General features: G+C 35.6%; 1 protein-coding gene and 1 gene segment (V, D, J or C); both read right to left on the reverse strand.

Moving 5' to 3' along the window:
- Positions 1–902: 902 nt before the first annotated feature.
- Positions 903–2,778, reverse strand: LOC130091265 (immunoglobulin kappa chain variable 6-17-like). The segment is given in 6 exon segments: positions 903–983; positions 1,120–1,151; positions 1,325–1,450; positions 1,951–2,025; positions 2,147–2,491; positions 2,601–2,778. Coding segments are annotated over 6 exon segments (693 nt in total).
- Positions 2,779–7,737: 4,959 nt separating this feature from the next.
- Positions 7,738–18,481, reverse strand: part of map4k2 (mitogen-activated protein kinase kinase kinase kinase 2) — a 22,087-nt gene continuing 11,343 nt past the window's right edge. Inside the window, exons 9-32 of one of the 3 annotated variants that reach the window (XM_056259225.1) lie at positions 18,272–18,403; positions 18,111–18,173; positions 17,928–18,009; positions 17,698–17,805; positions 17,184–17,262; positions 15,463–15,521; positions 15,316–15,362; positions 15,184–15,222; positions 14,625–14,658; positions 14,385–14,544; positions 14,135–14,304; positions 13,212–13,253; positions 12,922–13,006; positions 12,713–12,792; positions 12,551–12,611; positions 10,553–10,676; positions 10,408–10,466; positions 10,140–10,243; positions 9,001–9,172; positions 8,790–8,858; positions 8,619–8,705; positions 8,444–8,514; positions 8,268–8,323; positions 7,738–8,176 (exon numbers count right to left, since the gene is read on the reverse strand). In XM_056259225.1, coding sequence (XP_056115200.1) covers positions 8,089–8,176; positions 8,268–8,323; positions 8,444–8,514; positions 8,619–8,705; positions 8,790–8,858; positions 9,001–9,172; positions 10,140–10,243; positions 10,408–10,466; positions 10,553–10,676; positions 12,551–12,611; positions 12,713–12,792; positions 12,922–13,006; positions 13,212–13,253; positions 14,135–14,304; positions 14,385–14,544; positions 14,625–14,658; positions 15,184–15,222; positions 15,316–15,362; positions 15,463–15,521; positions 17,184–17,262; positions 17,698–17,805; positions 17,928–18,009; positions 18,111–18,173; positions 18,272–18,403 — 2,071 coding nt within the window. In that variant the 3' untranslated portion in view covers positions 7,738–8,088. The remainder of the gene's footprint in view (positions 8,177–8,267; positions 8,324–8,443; positions 8,515–8,618; positions 8,706–8,789; positions 8,859–9,000; positions 9,173–10,139; positions 10,244–10,407; positions 10,467–10,552; positions 10,677–12,550; positions 12,612–12,712; positions 12,793–12,921; positions 13,007–13,211; positions 13,254–14,134; positions 14,305–14,384; positions 14,545–14,624; positions 14,659–15,183; positions 15,223–15,315; positions 15,363–15,462; positions 15,522–17,183; positions 17,263–17,697; positions 17,806–17,927; positions 18,010–18,110; positions 18,174–18,271; positions 18,404–18,481) is intronic. The other 2 variants (XM_056259226.1, XM_056259227.1) reach the window with 2 other exon arrangements.

Consider the following 18,481-nt stretch of genomic DNA (forward strand, 5'->3'; position numbering starts at 1 on the left):
TACTCTCCTCAAACATTGTGTTCATCCGCGCTGTGCCGTGTCGAGGGTGTTGAAGTACTACTCACGTAAAGTTGATAATTCCGCGAATGACTGAGATGGCGACAAAGAGGAAAAACGCCGGACTGCAGCTTTAAGTTAGTGTGTAATGTTGCTGTTTGAGCATAAACAACATCTGCAAAGTTACGACGCTCAAAGTACAAAGCAAAGGGAGATATTTTCTTTTAATTTTGCTTTTTAAGGACTAATCGGCTGGTAGGGACTACAGGACATTCCTCCCGGGTTAGTGGCATCACTAACCCTAAAATTTACATAAACCCTCATGACAGAATATGCTAATCAATTACTAGAAGATAACTACACATAAGCGACATAAATTCATCAGCTAACCATTCAGAAATGTTGTCTACATGTTGTCCCTTCTTCTTGAGTCTATCCATCTTTGTCTGACTCCAGTTTGAACATAAGTTTTTGAAATTTTCAGGACACAAGCTGTTGTAGCTCCGCCCCCTGTGCTGGGAGCAGCAGCTCATTTGCATTTAAAGGGACAGACACAAAAAGTTAAACGTTTTTTAAAAGTTAAACTGACATATTTTAAAATATGTCAGTGCAAGTTGCTTAAAGTTAAAACAGCTCATACAAACAATTTAGTACGTGACTAGACTTGAGCCTTGTCTGTGAAACCGGGGGTAAGTATTTCTATACAGCACACAAAAGTTATTCAAAGTAAAATTTGGATGAACTCCGTTTACATATGTACAGTAATTGATGCTTTTGAAATATCAATATTAATAATACATTTTTATAAAAAGGCAAATCATTTTGTAAAGATAAATGTCAAATAATCTGTTAAATCGTGTGATCTGTCAGCTTGTCTTCACTTCACTGTATTCAGCCAGATGTTTTCACAGTCTGTTGTTTGATCTTCTGGCTGGAGGGACGGAGGCAAAACTCACAGCTGCATAATTCACATCTGAATCTCCAATCTGTAAAAAAAAATGCATAGCTTATTTATTTATTTTTTTAGCTTGAGAAGCAAAGTTTGACATTTGAAATAGTTCATGGATTAGAAGTACATATTATAGTACAGAAGAAAATTGATTTTGTGTTTTTGAAAATTACCTCACATGACGGAGATGCTAGATTTGTAGATCCTTCAAAATTTGCAGAAAATTATAGTTAAACTTTGACATACACATTTGTGATTGGATATTTAAAGAGTTTGTACAACATATTTGTATATTAAACTGTATACGACTTTTTATGGATCAATAGCCTATTCAATTAAACTCTGCTTAACTGATGGAAAGTGTGGGTGGAATTGTACCTCTATGCCTGTTTCCCCAGCGTTTGCAGTGAACAACCAGGAGTGTGACAATTACTATCACAAAAACAACATTGGAGGATATCAAGCAAAGTAACACAGGATCCCATACTTTTTGATTGTTGCTGTCTGAAATGGTGAAAAAGATCCAAAAATAATTTAATAAAGCACATTCTGCTCATAGTAAAAATGTGTTATTAAAATACTGTGAATATACACTAGAACGGCTAGCTATGTGTTGTGAATATACTTTTCCGAAAAAAATATTTTAACACTTAAACAATATACTTTAGATTTAGCATTAGATAACAAAGTGTCAAACACAGTGGGACTCGTTTTAGTGCAAGCACACTTTTCAAGCAAAAGATTTTCACAAAAACATTTAGATTATGATAACTTGAAGAGAACTGACTTCATACATTTACTAAAAAAAACATCTTGTGAATTGTTGGTGAAACTTTGCGGTGCTTGTTTGCAGAATCCACTTGGTTGGATATTTTGTTGTGTAATGCAATGAAATTTCATGCTATTTTAAGCGTCGCTTAAGGATGCAAATACTTTTTAGGGCCACTTGTGACTGTCACCAAAGCAGGTTAACAATAAGTCATAGTAATTTAATGAATAATTACCGTTATTCTTAAAAGTGGTTCCATTCACAACTTGTGTCTCCCCACATGCCACATTAAAGTCTTTAGATTCAGTTCCTTTGAAATAGCAAATGAACATGTCAAGACTCTTTTGGTTTGAAACAAGGAATGTTAAATGTTAAAGTAGTTTACTCCAACACAAAATCTTTAAAACTCTAGCAAATTGAATCTATTTTACCTTTTAGCATCAGATTCGCTCCGGAGATGAATTGTATTAAATTCAAGAACACCGTCCCACAATAGTACATTCCGGCGTCCTCCTTGGACATAGCTGTGATGTTCAGATGAAAAGATCCTTGGCTTGCTGAAATATTGAATCTCCCATTTTTAAATTCATCCTTAAAATCTATATGTTCCCAATAAGTGTATGCAATAGGCCGAGGGATCTGTCCAATTCTCTGTTTATACCAAACCATCGTGTTGCCAAAACTTTCTATCGAGAAGCATTTGATTGTAACATCATCTCCCAGCTGGAATGTTTGTAACAAGACATTTTCACCACTGTGATCAGGTTGGACTCCAGCTAAAACAGAACGGTGAGGTTTCATTTAAACACTAAATATATGCATACATGGAACTGACTAATAAATACATATTTAGACAGTGGAAAAAGGGGGGAAAAAACTACTTACAAGCCCAAAAGATCAAAATGGCCCAAATGATCATGTTTGAAGCAATGGATGTGTGAAAATACTTTTTAGAAGACGTGCATGTTATGTGATTGGTCACTTTCAAACCAAGACTTGAAAAAGAGTGTGATTGGTTGAAATCAACCTGGTGTCTCTCACCCCACTCCCAAATTGGAGCAAAAGTCTTACTAAAGAAATGAGGTGAGGATCAATGCCTTTGTCACTATATTCTCTGCAAAAATAATCTGGTTTTGTTGAGCTAAATTGCGTTGCTCATGGCCAAATTTACATTGAAATATACACAGACAAATGTGAATGTACATTACAAGTCACTGGTAAATCTCACAGAGAGACTAAAGTACTCAAAAGAGCCTTTTTAATTCCCAACAAATGACATCAAAGGGCCAAAAAAAGGAAAGACTGAATAAAAAAAGTGAATTTAACTAGACATGTGTTCATGTGTGGGTATTGGCTAATGTCAAAATCTTCTCCACGACAAGTATATGAACAGACCTGGAATCAAGAGAGTCCAAAAACTAAAACTGCAGTGAAAATCCTATATCTATCCGTCTGTCCATTCTTCCATCAATGTTAATATTTTTGATCTCCTCTACCTTTAAGATAAATCAAAGACTTCACACAATGAATACAAAAAGCACATACAATATGTGAACTTGTCACAAATCTTTTTTGTGTTGTTTGTTTTGTTTTGATGAAGTGCTGCATTGTGTGAAAACAGTTTGTGGTTTTCTTGTTTTTCTAAAGATGGCTATATCAAAAAACGACCACCAACCACATCATCACCATATAAAGTAATCATAAAAAACAGGTCACAGCAGGACGGACAAACATCCTGTGTGCACATGTGAGTAAAAGTGCAAGCGCAATTCTTACATCATAAGGTATGACTGCCTGAAGTGTTTCACGACCACAGTGTTAATTCATCGGAAAAGTACGAATGCACGAGATCATTGCATATTCAAGTGTGCATGAGTGGGTGTTTGAGGCAACCACATATATCACACATGTGACTGTGGAGCAAAACGGTAACCTTTTGGAAAAAAAAAATAGATCACTAGATTTGACTATATAGAAATTAGGTAATATTTTCTTCTCAACTTTACATTGAGTATGTCATTATACACAAGAGCACACTTATAGATGAGAATCCACATATCAAACAGAGTTTTCAGTTGTTGTTGTTTGTTCGTGGGTCTTTCTGCCTATAGTTTTGCCTTCAAATGCATGCTCGATCGGATTGAGATCAGATGATTGACTCGGCCATTGCAGAATTTTCCACTTCTTTTCCTTAAAAAACTCTTGGGTTCCTTTTGCAGTGTGCTTTGGATCATTGTCCATCTGTACCGTGAAGTGCCTTCCAATCAACTTTGCTGCATTAGGCTGAATCTGGGCAGACAGTATATTCCTATACACTTCAGAATTCATCCGGTTGCTTCTGTCTTCTGTCACATCATCATAAACACCAGTGATCCAGTGCCACTGGAAGCCATGTCCATGCCATCACACTGCCTCCACCATGTTTTACAGATGGCGTTGTATGCTTTGGATCATGAGCTGTCCCGTCATTTTGGTACAGGTTGATCTTAGTTTCATCCGTCCAAAGAATGCTTTTCCAGAACTGGTCAGGCTTTTTTAGATGTTTTTTTTTTTTGGCAAAGTCTAATCTGGCCTTTCTATTCTTGATGCTTATGAATGGTTTGCACCTTGTGGTGAACCCTCTGTATTTGCTCTCTCGTGAAGTCTTCTCTTGATTGTAGACTTTGACAATGACATGCCTACCTCCGGAGAGTGTCCTTCACTTAGCTGGATGTTGTGAATGGGTTTTTCTTTATCATGGAGAGGATCCTGCGATCATCTACCACTGTTGTCTTCCGTGGACGTCCAGGCCTTTTTATGTTGCTGAGCTCACCAGTGCATTCTTTTTTTCTCAGAATGTACCAAACTGTTGATTTGGCCACTCCTAATATTCCAGCTATCTGTCGGATGGATTTATTTTGTTTTTGAAGCCTAATGATGGCCTGTTTGACACGGAGAGCTCCTTTGAACGTATGATTCACAGGTTCACATAGATTCCAAATGCAAATACCACACTTAGAATCAACTCCAGACCACTCCAGACCTTTCACCTGCTTAATTGATAAAGAAATAACGAAGGAATAGCCCACACCTGTCCACGAAACCCCTTTTGATTCAATTGTCCAAATACTTTTGGTCCCTTGAAAAAGGGGGGTTTGCTACTCTCAAGAGCTGTAATTCCTAAACCCTTCCTCCAATTTGGATTTAAATACCCTCAGATTAAACCCGAGAGTGTGCACTTTCACCCCATGTCCATTATATAACAATAGCTTGAATATGTTTTGGTAAATACCTGAAAAAAATATAAATGTGTCCAAATATATATGGACCTAACTGTACACACACACACACACACACACAAAAAAAAAAAATATGCCATCTTCTTGGTGTTATTTAAAATGAATTAATTGATTGTCCTGTAGTTATGTTCTGTAAAATTAATAAAATCTCAAATAAACTCAACCAAAATAGTACATTTTAAAAAGAAAACTATGAATAAAGTTTAATAAAATAACAAATGTAAAATTATTATTTATAAATTATTATTTAATTTTGCTTTATGCTATAAAACATGTTTAATTTTTTTAAGCTTTAGCTCCCTCTTGAGGATGGATCCAGCTAATGATAAATACAATAACCAACAAAACAGAGCATTAAAGTCCCCGTGAACCGGAAGTTGCAAACTACTTTTCTCCAGTGTTGTGACGTATTTCCGAGAGAAACGGAATACTAAATGAGGCAAAATAGTGGGCGTGGCTTTTTTTCCAACTAGCACCTGATTGGATCTAGAAAAGTAGGTGTTGTCATTCAGCCTGTCTGCTGTCAGTTGGAGGGGCGTGGTTACGGATGTTAAGCAGACACCCAAACCGTAAAGCCTACGTCATCGGGCAAGGTCCTCCAATGCAGAGGGGAGGGGAAATTTCAGATTTTGATTAAAGATTATGAAGCCAAAAAATTTTTTTTGTGTGGATTGACTAGCATGGATGAATTGTTCACCACAAAACATTAACAATCAATTTAGGCAAACAAAGTAAGTATGGTCAATTTTGAATTCATGGGGACTTTAAAAGGGATAGTTCACCCAAAAATGAAAATTCTGTCATCATTTACTCGACCTCATGTCCAGAGGTGGGTAGTAACGAAGTACATTTACTTCGTTACATTTACTTGAGTATTTTTTTGGAAATTTTTTACTTTTAAGAGTAGATTTAATTGTGGGTACTTTTACTTTAACTCAAGTACATTTCTAATGAAAAAACTGTACTTTTACTTCGTTACGTTGGGCGACGTTCCTCTCGTTACTTTATTTTAATGCAATATGTTGTTAAAAGCGTAGTTTATTCTAAGCGCGCGCTCTCTCTTTTTTCTGGGCATGAGCGATGCTCAATTCACAAATGAATCACTCTTTTGAGTCGATTCTGTTCAAAGACTTCATCAAACAAGTTGGGCAGATCTGTCTAAATCGGTTCGCGAATCAGTTTGAATGATCTGTTCAGTTTCCTGCACGCACTGAATCGTCTCGGAGTCGTAACAGGAAGATTTAAGAACTTCAAGAGCGTTGTATGAAGTGGCGGTCCACAGTCTACAGTACAGTCTAGAAAGTAAATCTGCAAATGCATCATATTTTTTTGCCAGCGATGAAGATCTTTATTAGTTGAACATCTTCGTATGTTACTTCGTAAGCTGTCTGTGAATGAATTATTCCACACGACGATACATTCTATTTCATTTCATTCAGGTAATACATTTTACAACCAAACACATTATTACGCCATATAGCACTACTACAAAGTATGGCATTACCCTTTTTTGGACATATACATTCCTTTATACATTAAATAAGCTATCATCGTCCAGTTTACTAATGTGTGCACACACACAATGTGTGTGTATTGCGCAGTGGCGTGCGAACTCGACTTGAAAACGAATGCCTTTGCCTGCCTTATTAGACTCAGTTAACCAGTTTAAAGATGCTTTCATAAATATAGCCTACATTTATACATTTTGGAGAACAGACAGAAGAAGATCCGTGCATTTGATCGTTGTTTGTGTTGGGCATGACATGACTGCGAGCACATGTGAAGAGTTTTAACACTTTCTAATCTGTGTCAATGGTTCCCATCCCTTTATGAATGCATAACTCCATAGAGTCACTTTATTCCGACATTGTCTAATAATCCAAATGTAGTTGTATAAGTTACTATACTATTATACAAACCAAAGGACAGGCAATGGTTTTCGGGCTACAGAGATAATATACAGATATACAGAAATAATGTTTTGTCTCTTCTGTTTTTGTTGCAAAGATAGCTTATCTAATTATGATGATAATAGTAATTTAAATTACAAAAATATATAAATAATATCATGATATATATATATATATATACTGTAGGCCTATGTGATCCAAAGTAACTAGTAACTAACTACTTGAGTAGTTTTTTCATTGTATACTTTTTTACTCTTACTCAAGTAACTTTTGAGATTATTACTTTTACTTTTACTTTGAGTAAATATTTCTATAAGTACTTGTACTTTTACTTGAGTACAGTTTTTGGATACTCTACCCACCTCTGCTCATGTCGTTCCAAACCCGTAAGACTTTCGTTCATCTTCTGAACACAAATAAAGATCTTTTTGATGAAATCTGAGAGCTTTCTGTCTACGCAACTACTTTGACGCTTTAAAAAGTTCATAAAGAGATTGTAAAACTAATCCATATGAATTGAGCAGTTTAGTGCAAATTTTCTGGAGAGCCTCGATCACTTTATATTACGAAGTCTAAATTCAATCTGTTCATGATATAAACCGATCGTGTCTCTTCAGAAAATGTAAAACTGCTCAATTCATATGGAATAGTTTTACGATCCATTTATGAACTTTTTGAACTTTAATTCATCTTTCCAAGTTAAAGGGTTAGTCCAAAAAAAGATAAATTCTCCCTGAAAGGTGTTAAAACTAACAAGGATTAAAACATTTGAATTAAAATGTCAAAATAGCATTAAATGGTACAGACCAAACAATTCTCAGATAAATCAACATGTGGCGTCTGGTACAGTTTGGTTTCACTTTATCAGTTTATTAGTAGTTATCACAATCCTTCCATCTCAAAATTATCACATGATCTTTTTAATTTAAATACAGTTGTTTAATCCGGGTCATTTTAGAGTTCATGGACAACATTGACAAAAAAACATGTAGATGGACAAACAAAAGCCAAAAACCAAGGCATTCCTTTCTGTATCTTCACAATCTGTACCAGTGAGATCGACTGAAGGACCGGATTCTAACACACACACGGCAGGTGCACAGTTCTTAAAGTCTCTGTATTACCATGCATTTTCACATCTTTTTGTGATGCACGTTATTTACAGGTTCTGTCCACCGGCTTTCCTCAGTAGCTGCTCTCGTGACCGGTCAAAATGTATAAATTGTTAGTGGCTGAAGGGTTTTCCGTCGGAGTGCTTTGTAAAACGATGTCTCTGTAAACCAAGATTTGAGAAAAATATGTAAGCAAAGGCATCCGCAAGAACAAAATCCGATGTTTATCCAAGTTAAAAAGAAAGTCAATACCTGTGGGTGCCTAAAACTTTGAACACTCGGCTTTCGTCTGTGATTTCCTGTGTTATCTAAGATAAACCATGATGATGAGTTTAAATTCTCTGACTATCTTTAGTCCATATTAAATGCATTAAAATTCCCAGATTGTGACGATTTGTATTGATACACAACACGTCATAACACTTTACCTCGCAGTTGTGTAGACTCCGTCCTTTAAGCCCATGTTTCCAGAAAGCTAAAACACTTTCTTCTAAACAAACTGTTGAAAAACAACACAGTAAAACTTATGCCATTTTGTTTAAAGTATTGTAAAATTTCATTGTGAACAAACAAATAGTGTATTTTCATATGTCAGGTTTGTACCTAAAGTCTCGATAGAGAAGTCAAAATCCAGATGGGATACTAACTCCTTGCTGGGAACACCCTGCATATTGACAATCTTCACTGTTTCTAGAAAATTACAGCAATATTTAATTAACAATACAACTATCAGTTTATGTTTTAATAGTGTATTCACATATAAATCATACATACTTTCCAGTGCAATTAAAACGGTGTCTCTGTCCAACTGTGTCACTTGTACAGCTTTTATTGTATCACTGTCTAAGGAAAGACACAAAGATCACACATTCACACACTTGTCAACACACACACAAAAAAGACATAGTAGGCCCGTACAAAATATGCATGTTTTTGTCATATTTTCTCTTCTGATTTCATGCAAGACCAGCAGTCACTCACTAACCTGGCTGAGGGTTTGGCATGCCATTTAGATGGATAATGTCAAACTTTAGCTGGCACTCATTTTGCTGTTCGGGGCTTTCCTGGACGCCCACACAGAGCTGAGGAAGCTCATCTGACATTAACACCAGCAGCTCAAAGATGGGCAGTGGGTCTGGCAGGGGCACGGCAATGTGCTTCAATGAGAGAAAAAAAGGAGAATGCAATGAGAGAATGACTATCAGAAGTTACACAAATAAACAAGATGTTGTTTTACTATATCATAACTATAAATTCAACTTCAACATAACCAAGTTAATGTTAAATTGTATATGCAAGTAAATCTATTAAAGCCTGAAATGCAAAATGGAACCGTTTATTTAAACCTTAAACAATAAAAAAAAAAGTTTGTTCAAATGTTGTGTATTTTATTTATCAGGCTTTTATGGCTTATAGCGAGAGTATTCAGAGCTCGTACTCTAAGAGGAAAAAACACCCATTTCATTTAGAGACCCAAACTGACCGAAAATATGCAATTTGGTGCAGATGCTTATATTTTTATGAATTAAAGTAAGATTTAATTCTGATAGCTTGTAATCTAAATCAATGAGATCTTTATAACACTATAGCAGATAACACATCAAATCACATCGTCACTATATCTCCCAAAAATGTCTTAGTAAGATGATATTTGAATGCTTCGTTTTATCTGCAGTTTTAAATGGAGGCAAAACATATAAAGCAATGCAATACAATGATGACTGAGAGATGTACAAATAAAATTACAAGTGTCATATTTGATACTCACATTTTACCATATTTTTTCTAAAAAATTATGTCAGAAATGACTAAAAAGTTGCTCTCCTTGAACTATTACTAACAATTTAAAATGTATTCTTATCATACAAATACAAAAAAAAAACATACAAATCAGTAAAGATTCCACTGCAAAAAGACACAAGTACCAGGACCTGAAGGTGGACAGTTTTAGAATTATACTAAAAGGGCGTTTACTTGCTAAAATATAAACTATTCATCAGAAAACAGAAGGCATGTGGATGTTTGTGTACAACTGGTTTTGCAAAGTTTTGATGTTGATCATTTAGAGGTCTTAGATATTAGTGTATCGAATGTGATACAGCTTTGCAGGGTTACGATTATTACCTTCAGGTGCATGAACTTCTGCAGCGGTTCATACCACAGCAGCAGAACAAGTCCAGAGGGAACGGCAGCGCATAAGAACGTGCTGTCTGTGTATGGGTTACGAGCTGAGGAAGAAAAATCAAGAAGTGCATTTGAGATTCACGACCTGTCCTCGTCATCGTCGTTCAGGTTTTTTCCATCTCAGCCAATTACAGGAGGTCAGCAAACACAGGCATCAGAATTTAATGAACAAATATTGATCCAGTGTGAGGCAGAAAATGGCTCTCACCCACACTGCACTTTCGACAGCCCTTAGTGTCTGGGATCTTCACTGACACAGCAAACTTCCTGTGAAAAGGTTCATTTGAGTTCCAAATAAACAACATGTAAGCTGAATCATTAAACTAAAGATGTCAGTCTTCGGTTTATGTGACCTGTGGATGATCCGTTCTGTGAACCGGTTGGTGCCGAGGGACAAGTGACCCTGTTTCCTCTGCAAGTGCCCTCGCTGCTCAAACAGAGCCGTCAGTCGATGAGAGTAGAGTTGAGAGGATTTACCTAACAATAGAATAGAATAGAAGTTTAAAGACTACTGAGAGTTTTTCTCATTTCATGTAACTATACACTTAACCTGTTAACTGGCACCCCCCTTTTTTTTGCATAGACATAAAAATCACTATCCAAACTTAAATGGTTGTAATTCAGGAATGCTTTGGAATATAGACCTATGGCTGGTCTTGTTTTAAAGAAGACATTTTCCAGATTATTGTAGAAGTCCAGAAATTGTAAAAAATGAAACAGAAAAAAAGTTATATAAGTTTGAGTTTATGAAATTGTGTATTAATATTTTATATAAAATATATATATTACAAAATATATTTTACTCTAAAACTGCAAGAAAATTAAAGTCAAATATCTGAACAAGTTGTATTCCAAATTTTAGGTTGATATCTCAAAAAATGAGCTTTCAGTAAGATTTTATTCGGGCGCAGTACCCAACTTTTTCACTAGGTGAACACCAGACTCCATTACTGCCCATATAAGGGCGCCTCCATTTTCATATGTTTTGAGTGAACTGAACCATGTATTTCCATAATTTTCATACAATTTATGAAGTAGACATCCTATTCAGAAGTAGTAGGGGTGGTTTGGCAGTATTTGATTTGAATTAAACCTCTAATAAATGCATAAAGACTACGTTATAGCGTTATAGCTCGCAGCCGCATTACAAATCGAGAATCCATACATTTTTCTTTATATTTAAAACATTTTCAGACCTTTTTTTCTCATAAAATGGAATTGGTGTTATCTTTTGAACTCATGGCATGAAAACAAACTGAGGTTTCTACCAATCTTTCATGATTTTTCATGTTTATTGTTATTTCAAAATAAAGGCCTAAATACTCCTAATGAATATGAAATATTCTTGTTGCAAATTGATACATTTCTGCTCCTCTGTAATATATTTTAGATAACAGCCACCAAATATGAAAACTAGAGATTTTAAGCTTTCAAATGATATATAGTTTGGCAATATTACTTTAGGTTTTTACTAAGATATTATTGTTTTAAACATGCAATGGCAAATGGGCCCGCCGGCGGGCCCATGCAGGGTTAAGAGGTTAAACCAAAAATAAACCTTTAAAACAAACATTTCTATTAAAATGTTGTCTTCAGTCTTTAGTCGAGTGGATGTTTAATGTCATTGATTTCAGTGCTAGAGGTGACGCATGACCACCAGTAACACGAGTTACGTAATCAGATTTGAATTAGAAGTTACTTTTTCAAGTAACTTTCGTTTGAGCTGCGCCCTCTACTGTACAGACGTGAATTTGCATTTCCTTCAGCCTGAGGTTTAATCTTTGCCCTATTTTAACAATCTAAGCGCATGGTCTGACTCTGAACACAAAAGTAAGTTACGTAACACATTACTTTAATTAAAAAGTAACTAATTGGCTTTATGCACAGCTGCACTACTTCCTGAACTTCAGCCAGCTCCTTTGTTTCCTGTCTGCCATTATTGGACAAACTGATTAATCCAGGTGTGCCTGATTATTGTTACTGAGACCAGGCACACCTGGATTAATCAGTTTGTCCAATAATGGCAGACAGGAAACAAAAGAGCTGGCTGAAGTTCAGGAAGTAGTGCAGCTGTGCATAAAGCCAATTAGTTACTTTTTTAGGGAGTAAGGCGATATTGTAATGCATAACTTTTAAAAGTAAAATAGATAATGGCAATATGGTTTTAAGATATTTGGCTAAAAAAATGTAGTGTCTAAGCAGGTGAAAAATCTTAAATATATCTTTTTTTTAGAAATTTTTAAAACGCAATATGAACACAGTTTGTAATTTCTAATACTGGATGGCTGTTACTAGTATCACATCACAACTTCAGAAACCTCAACCATGTAATTATAAAAGATGATACGTACCAGAGATGGACATTAAGACATTGTTCATGACATAAAGCCACGTACATCTCTGTGGGAGCAACTGCAGTGGAAATCAGGAGGAAAACACATATTAACCATTACAAATTAGATGTTTCTTTCGGGTCAAACACTAAATCATGGTGTTGTCATACACAGCAGTACCTTTTCTAAGGTGTCTTCATGCAGCTCATTCAAGTTAAGGATGTAGACACCCTCCTCTGCCCCCAGAATTAAATACTGATCTATGGGGAAATGATTGAGAAACACAATAATATTCTGATTCTATCTTACTGACACTGAAAAGCTTTTCAACCTATATTTAAATTGGATTGTATTTTCATTGAAGTAGTAGGATAGACAGAAATATGTACCTCTGGTTTTAGGCAAAACCCATGTCTCTGCACAGTGAATTTTCAGTGGACATCCATTAAAGACTTTGCTAAAACAGGCCCCCATCTATGCGACATGAAGTGTTACAATTTGTCGTAAATACATTCTTTAAGATACATTCTTAGGTTCAGACATATAGATACCAGGCCTAGAAGTGCATTAATGACAAACTAGTCATTAATTATGTATTATTATGTGTTTTGTCACACTGAGATTTAGCAATAGCCAGGTTTAACACATTTAAAAGGTGTGATTAGGTGGTTAAACTTACATAGACTTGGGGAGTGGGAGGAAGTCCGTGAGAATCGGCTCTCTATGAGTTAAAGGTTAAAATAACAAGGAACAGCTTCTGAATGATCACTTTTAGTCGGTCAGTAATACTTTTAGTGACTCAACAAAAATATAAAACATACGCAATGTGTTTTTGAGCTTTGTCCATGGTGCTGAAACATCCAGCATTACATTAACACAATAATGTGCTAGATCTGATGCATTAACATCCATATATTAATATATTCATGTTTCAAAAACTACTTAATAGTGGTTGACCAACGTAGGTCCAATAACTAATTTAATGTTGATATATTTAGAGCTATTAAATATGTAAAACTACAATATAATACAGAGGGACAGATTTAACAAACAGGGTGTACGGCCACAATCTAATAAAAGCGCCAATGGGAGTGGAAAGCAGGTGATCTACTAAAAATTTTAAAATTTGATCGGTTAAGACATGCTTTTTTTGGGGAACAGTAAATAATGGCGCAAATACCACTAAACTGGCACCTGCAAACCTCAGAAAATCACGTTGATTTAGGATGATTTATTTAAATACTCTTTGCCAATAAGTAGCAGTCTGACAGGGAATGTCCTACAAATGCATATGCAAAATATCTGTGTCCACTCTACGCCTTTTCATTGCTAATTTCTCACTGTGTTTCTTTAGTAAAACCTGACAGCAGTTTTTTTATGCCAAAAGCATTTGCATTGGCGCAAGCTGTTTGTAAATATGGCCCTAGTTGAGATAAAAGACACAAAATCTGTACGAAGAATGTATGTGAAATCAGTTCTTCGTGTCCGACATTGTGATTGATAAATGATAAATAAGGAAATGAATGTAGCTGAGACATATTAAAATATAAGCACAAATTAGTGTAAGTCTGTTATTTGTAACAATCACATTGTAAAACTCACAGAGTCCTCTGTTTTCTTCCTCATGGTGATCCACTCCGGGGAGAGAGCCGTGTCTCTGCTGAGAGTCCTTGTAAGAGTCCTCTGTTGTTCCTGTGTATCTTTACTGTCAGGAACACAAGGGTCACTGCACCACTGCCGCACATCTTGACTAGCTGAACACCTCAACAGCACTGACAAAACACAAAGAGAGAAATCTTTTAAAGCTCATGGTGAATTTATCCAAGTATCTTGTATGTGTGGATGGTAATACCTGGTTTTGGACTTAATGCAGTTTCAGGGCATAGAGTAGCACTAGGTCGCAGAGTAAGGTCCTTGTCCTCCAGATCAGAGTCTAAAGAGCTCATGGGAGGAAGTGATGTCGTAGCAGAGACGGGCGGTGGGCTGAACAGTCCACTTTTCCTCTTACTCCACTGTGAAACATCAGAAACCATTTACATCTTTACATACATTTTCATAAGCATTAACACATGCAGTTTCTCAAACTCCATACCTCAAAAGATGAGAGTCTTTTTACTGTCAAACTCCTGAAAGAGAAAGATCTTTGTCACATATATACACAGTTTAAAGTTTAAAATTGTGAATGTTTTAAAAAAAAAACATGTACTAACATAGAAACCAAAGAGAATATATAATAAAAGATAAAAATAAAACTAAGGTAGCACTTTACAATATGGTTTATTTATTTACTACTTAATATTCATTTACTAATACATTTTTAAGATCAAAAGTTGGATCTGTTAACATTAGTTATTGCAGTGTGAAGTAACCTGAACATTTTTATTAACTAACATTAACAAAGGTTAATAAATGCAGCAATAGGATATTGCTTTTTGTTAGCTCATCGTAGTTAATGCATTACTTAATTGTAAAGTGTTACCCAAATGATAATAACTGCTATTAAAGGGAAAACAGAAAACATTATACTTAAACTATGCACATGATATCTAGTAACAAAAATCGAATAATCAATTCATGAAAATAGCTGTCAGCAACAGTGTATTTTTATTTGCGACTCCACAAGATGGCGCCAGAACATAAGCATGTCTCACCTCTGCTGTAACTCTTCCTCTACGCTTTCCAAAAGACCCCTGCAGCAATGAATGCAGTTAAAATGAAAGGTTATAAAAATTGTGTAAAACCATAATGCAATTATGAGTCAGTTTCAATCAATCAACACTTACGGTGACTCTGGTTCATCTCCAGATATGCTCCAATCATCACATGATCCCTAATATAAAAATACTTCATTTTTTTTCGGAGCGATGACCTTGAATTATGACACAGAATACTCTATGAAGTGTGTGGTATGTGAGAACAATAAAACTGACCAGGTCGGGATAGGGTTCAGTCTCTTTCCTCCTGGGAGGGGTAAACTTCACCTGGTCGACTGAAACAAACAAACATAGGCTACACATTACTCACTTAAATACATTATTTACATATTTTTACTACCTCTAGAAAGTTTAGGGTCTGTAAGACTTTTTAATGTTTTGAAAGGAGTCTCTTATGCACACGAAGGCTTGGCGTTTCCATCCAGCATTTTTTTTATGCAATATCAGAAAATGTTTTCAGATAATTCTGTCTGTCTGGTTTGTCTGCCTGTGAATGTTGTAATCTTACAGTCAAGATGTGTGACAATGGATTCTCAGTAATCATGGCATCGACTTGCCAAACGATAACACACACACACACACGCATCGCACTCTCCGCTTCGCCTTGAATGTGACCACTGGATCCAGTTCACACGAGTGAGTGTGTGAGGGGGATGGAGAAGGACATGCCATAGACGTGTGCTAAACAGTACCAGCTCTATGAGTTGTGTGCCTATTGACATCACTGAAGCTATGCTCAATAGCAGCCTTGTTACAGCAGCTACACATCCATACATTCAACTTTCTAATCATGCACACGCTGCAGTGAAAATAGACACTTTGGAGTGGCAGTGAACTTCAGAAAATGAAGTGATAAAAACATGACAATCATAAAACACATTAAACATTAAAGACAAATAGAAATAAGTTCATTACTCCATTTCTACAGACAATGTATGATTGCTTAACAGCGTATACCAATATGAAATGTTCACTTGTAGAAGAAAAGGTTCTAAGTAGAACCTTAAAGGGTTCTGTCAGGTGCTTCATATAGTGTATATATATATATATATATATTAGAACCTTTTAGGGGTTCCCATCATGGGATCATTTTAAGAATTTGATTTATTTAAAATTTGAATGAAATAAAAAATAACCCATTTAACATAAAAAGTATTATACAATTACAGTAAGACATTTTCCTTATATTTTCCTAACCTTTTTGCCATAAAGGGTTCTGTAAAGTTAAGGCAAGAACCCTAGGTTCTATTTAGAACCCCATTGAATCTAATGTTATCACTGAAGATAATGTAAAGTATAACAGTATATAGTATAGTACATAATACAGATAGATAGATAGATAGATAGATAGATAGATAGATAGATAGATAGATAGATAGATAGATAGATAGATAGATAGATAGATAGATAGATAGATAGATAGATAGATAGATAGATAGATAGATAGATAGATAGATAGAGACAGACAGACAGACAGACAGACAGACAGACAGACAGATAGATAGATAGATAGATAGATAGATAGATAGATAGATAGATAGATAGATAGATAGATAGATAGATAGATAGATAGATAGATAGATAGATAGATAGATAGATAGATAGATAGATAGATAGATAGAGACAGACAGATTATAGATAGATAGATAGATAGATAGATAGATAGATAGATAGATAGATAGATAGATAGATAGATAGATAGATAGATAGATAGATAGATAGATAGATAGATAGATAGATAGATAGATAGATAGATAGATAGATAGATACTGTATATATATATACACACACTATTAATTGACAAGGCTGCCAGTAGATTTTGGACACTAGGAATAATTAGGCACAACTATAAGCTGATTAATGTAAAAAAAATCTGTAAAATATTATAAATAATATAAAAAAATGTATGGTAACTGAATTGTGTGTTTAGAACTTACACTGTTCTTCAGACAAACTCCTCTCCACTGGCATATGTTTCCCTTTAGACTGGATTTTATCCGGGGCTGTGTCATTTGCCTTTAACATACACACAAACACACACAAATATTGCTGCTACAAATATTTGTACACTTTGACAAACTGAACTCTGACATGCATTTTTGAAAAAGAAAAAGAAAAAAACACTTGAGTTCTTAAATCAGGGCAAAGTTTCCCAATAATCCTGTATCATATGCTTCTCTTTATGTTCATTATTTATCCTTTATTTATCTTATCCAAGAAAAAATACTTTGAATTTTTTTAAGTAAGGCTTAAAAGCTCAAGAAGGCTTTTCAGGAAATTCTGTCTTGCTCAATGATTTATGATGAAATTAAATCAACTGCCATAAACAAACTTTCAGAACGATTCTGTGTTCATGTCATGCCAGAATTCCCATAGGCCTAATTATGCATAAGGAGCATAAGAAGTTTAGTAAACAAATGATTAATTTGTGAGCCAGAGGACACCTCTCACCTCTTCATTCTCCTCAGGACTGGAGGGATGGTGGAGGTCTGGGTTATTTGCCATGTCCAGAAGCTCAATCATCAATTTTCTGGTCAGTAACTGCGTTGCAAACGGGTGCTGGGGAGAGAGAAAGCAATAATCAACTTTTCTAGAAATACAAAATTTAATAGAACTGTTGTTATGTGCATGATATTCAGCAGGAACACAAACACAAATATTAACTGTGATTCTTCTGTCACCTGGAGAAGAGTTTCTGCTGTCGGCCTCTTGCGAGGACTTTTGATCAAACACATCTTCACAAAGCTGTGGAAACCCGCAGACCTGCAAAGACAAGGACACAACCCTCACAGATCATGTCAGCTACTCACAGTAAACATCGCACTTTTCTTTGACTTTTCTTTCTGTGGGGTTTTGAATCTCACCATTTGCTCTTGTCTTTTAGTTTGGGAGGCTGGAAGCTGCTCTTAGACATCAACATCAGAGCTCTACAACAGAAAAAAAAGAAAACCTCAGATCAACGACAATGCTTCGTGTTACAGGGTATTTTCTGTTCTGGTAAATGATTTAGATGCGTCATTCTGACCGCATGGGGTGAAGGTCAAACATAGGTGGCTGTAGCTCTGCCAGCTCTATGCCAGTGATGCCCACTGCCCAGATATCACACAGATGGTTATATCCACCCTTCTTTTCCACTGCAGCCACCTCAGGGGCCATCCTGACAAAATAAAGAAACATTTCCATTACATACATCACATCCTGCAGTCTGACTGAATTTCTGGGCAGAGTAGGGGTG

The sequence above is a fragment of the Rhinichthys klamathensis genome, unplaced genomic scaffold (genome assembly GCF_029890125.1).
Source record: "Rhinichthys klamathensis goyatoka isolate OS25496 unplaced genomic scaffold, OSU_Roscu_1.1 h1tg000165l_1, whole genome shotgun sequence".
In the NCBI taxonomy this organism is placed as follows: domain Eukaryota; kingdom Metazoa; phylum Chordata; class Actinopteri; order Cypriniformes; family Leuciscidae; genus Rhinichthys; species Rhinichthys klamathensis.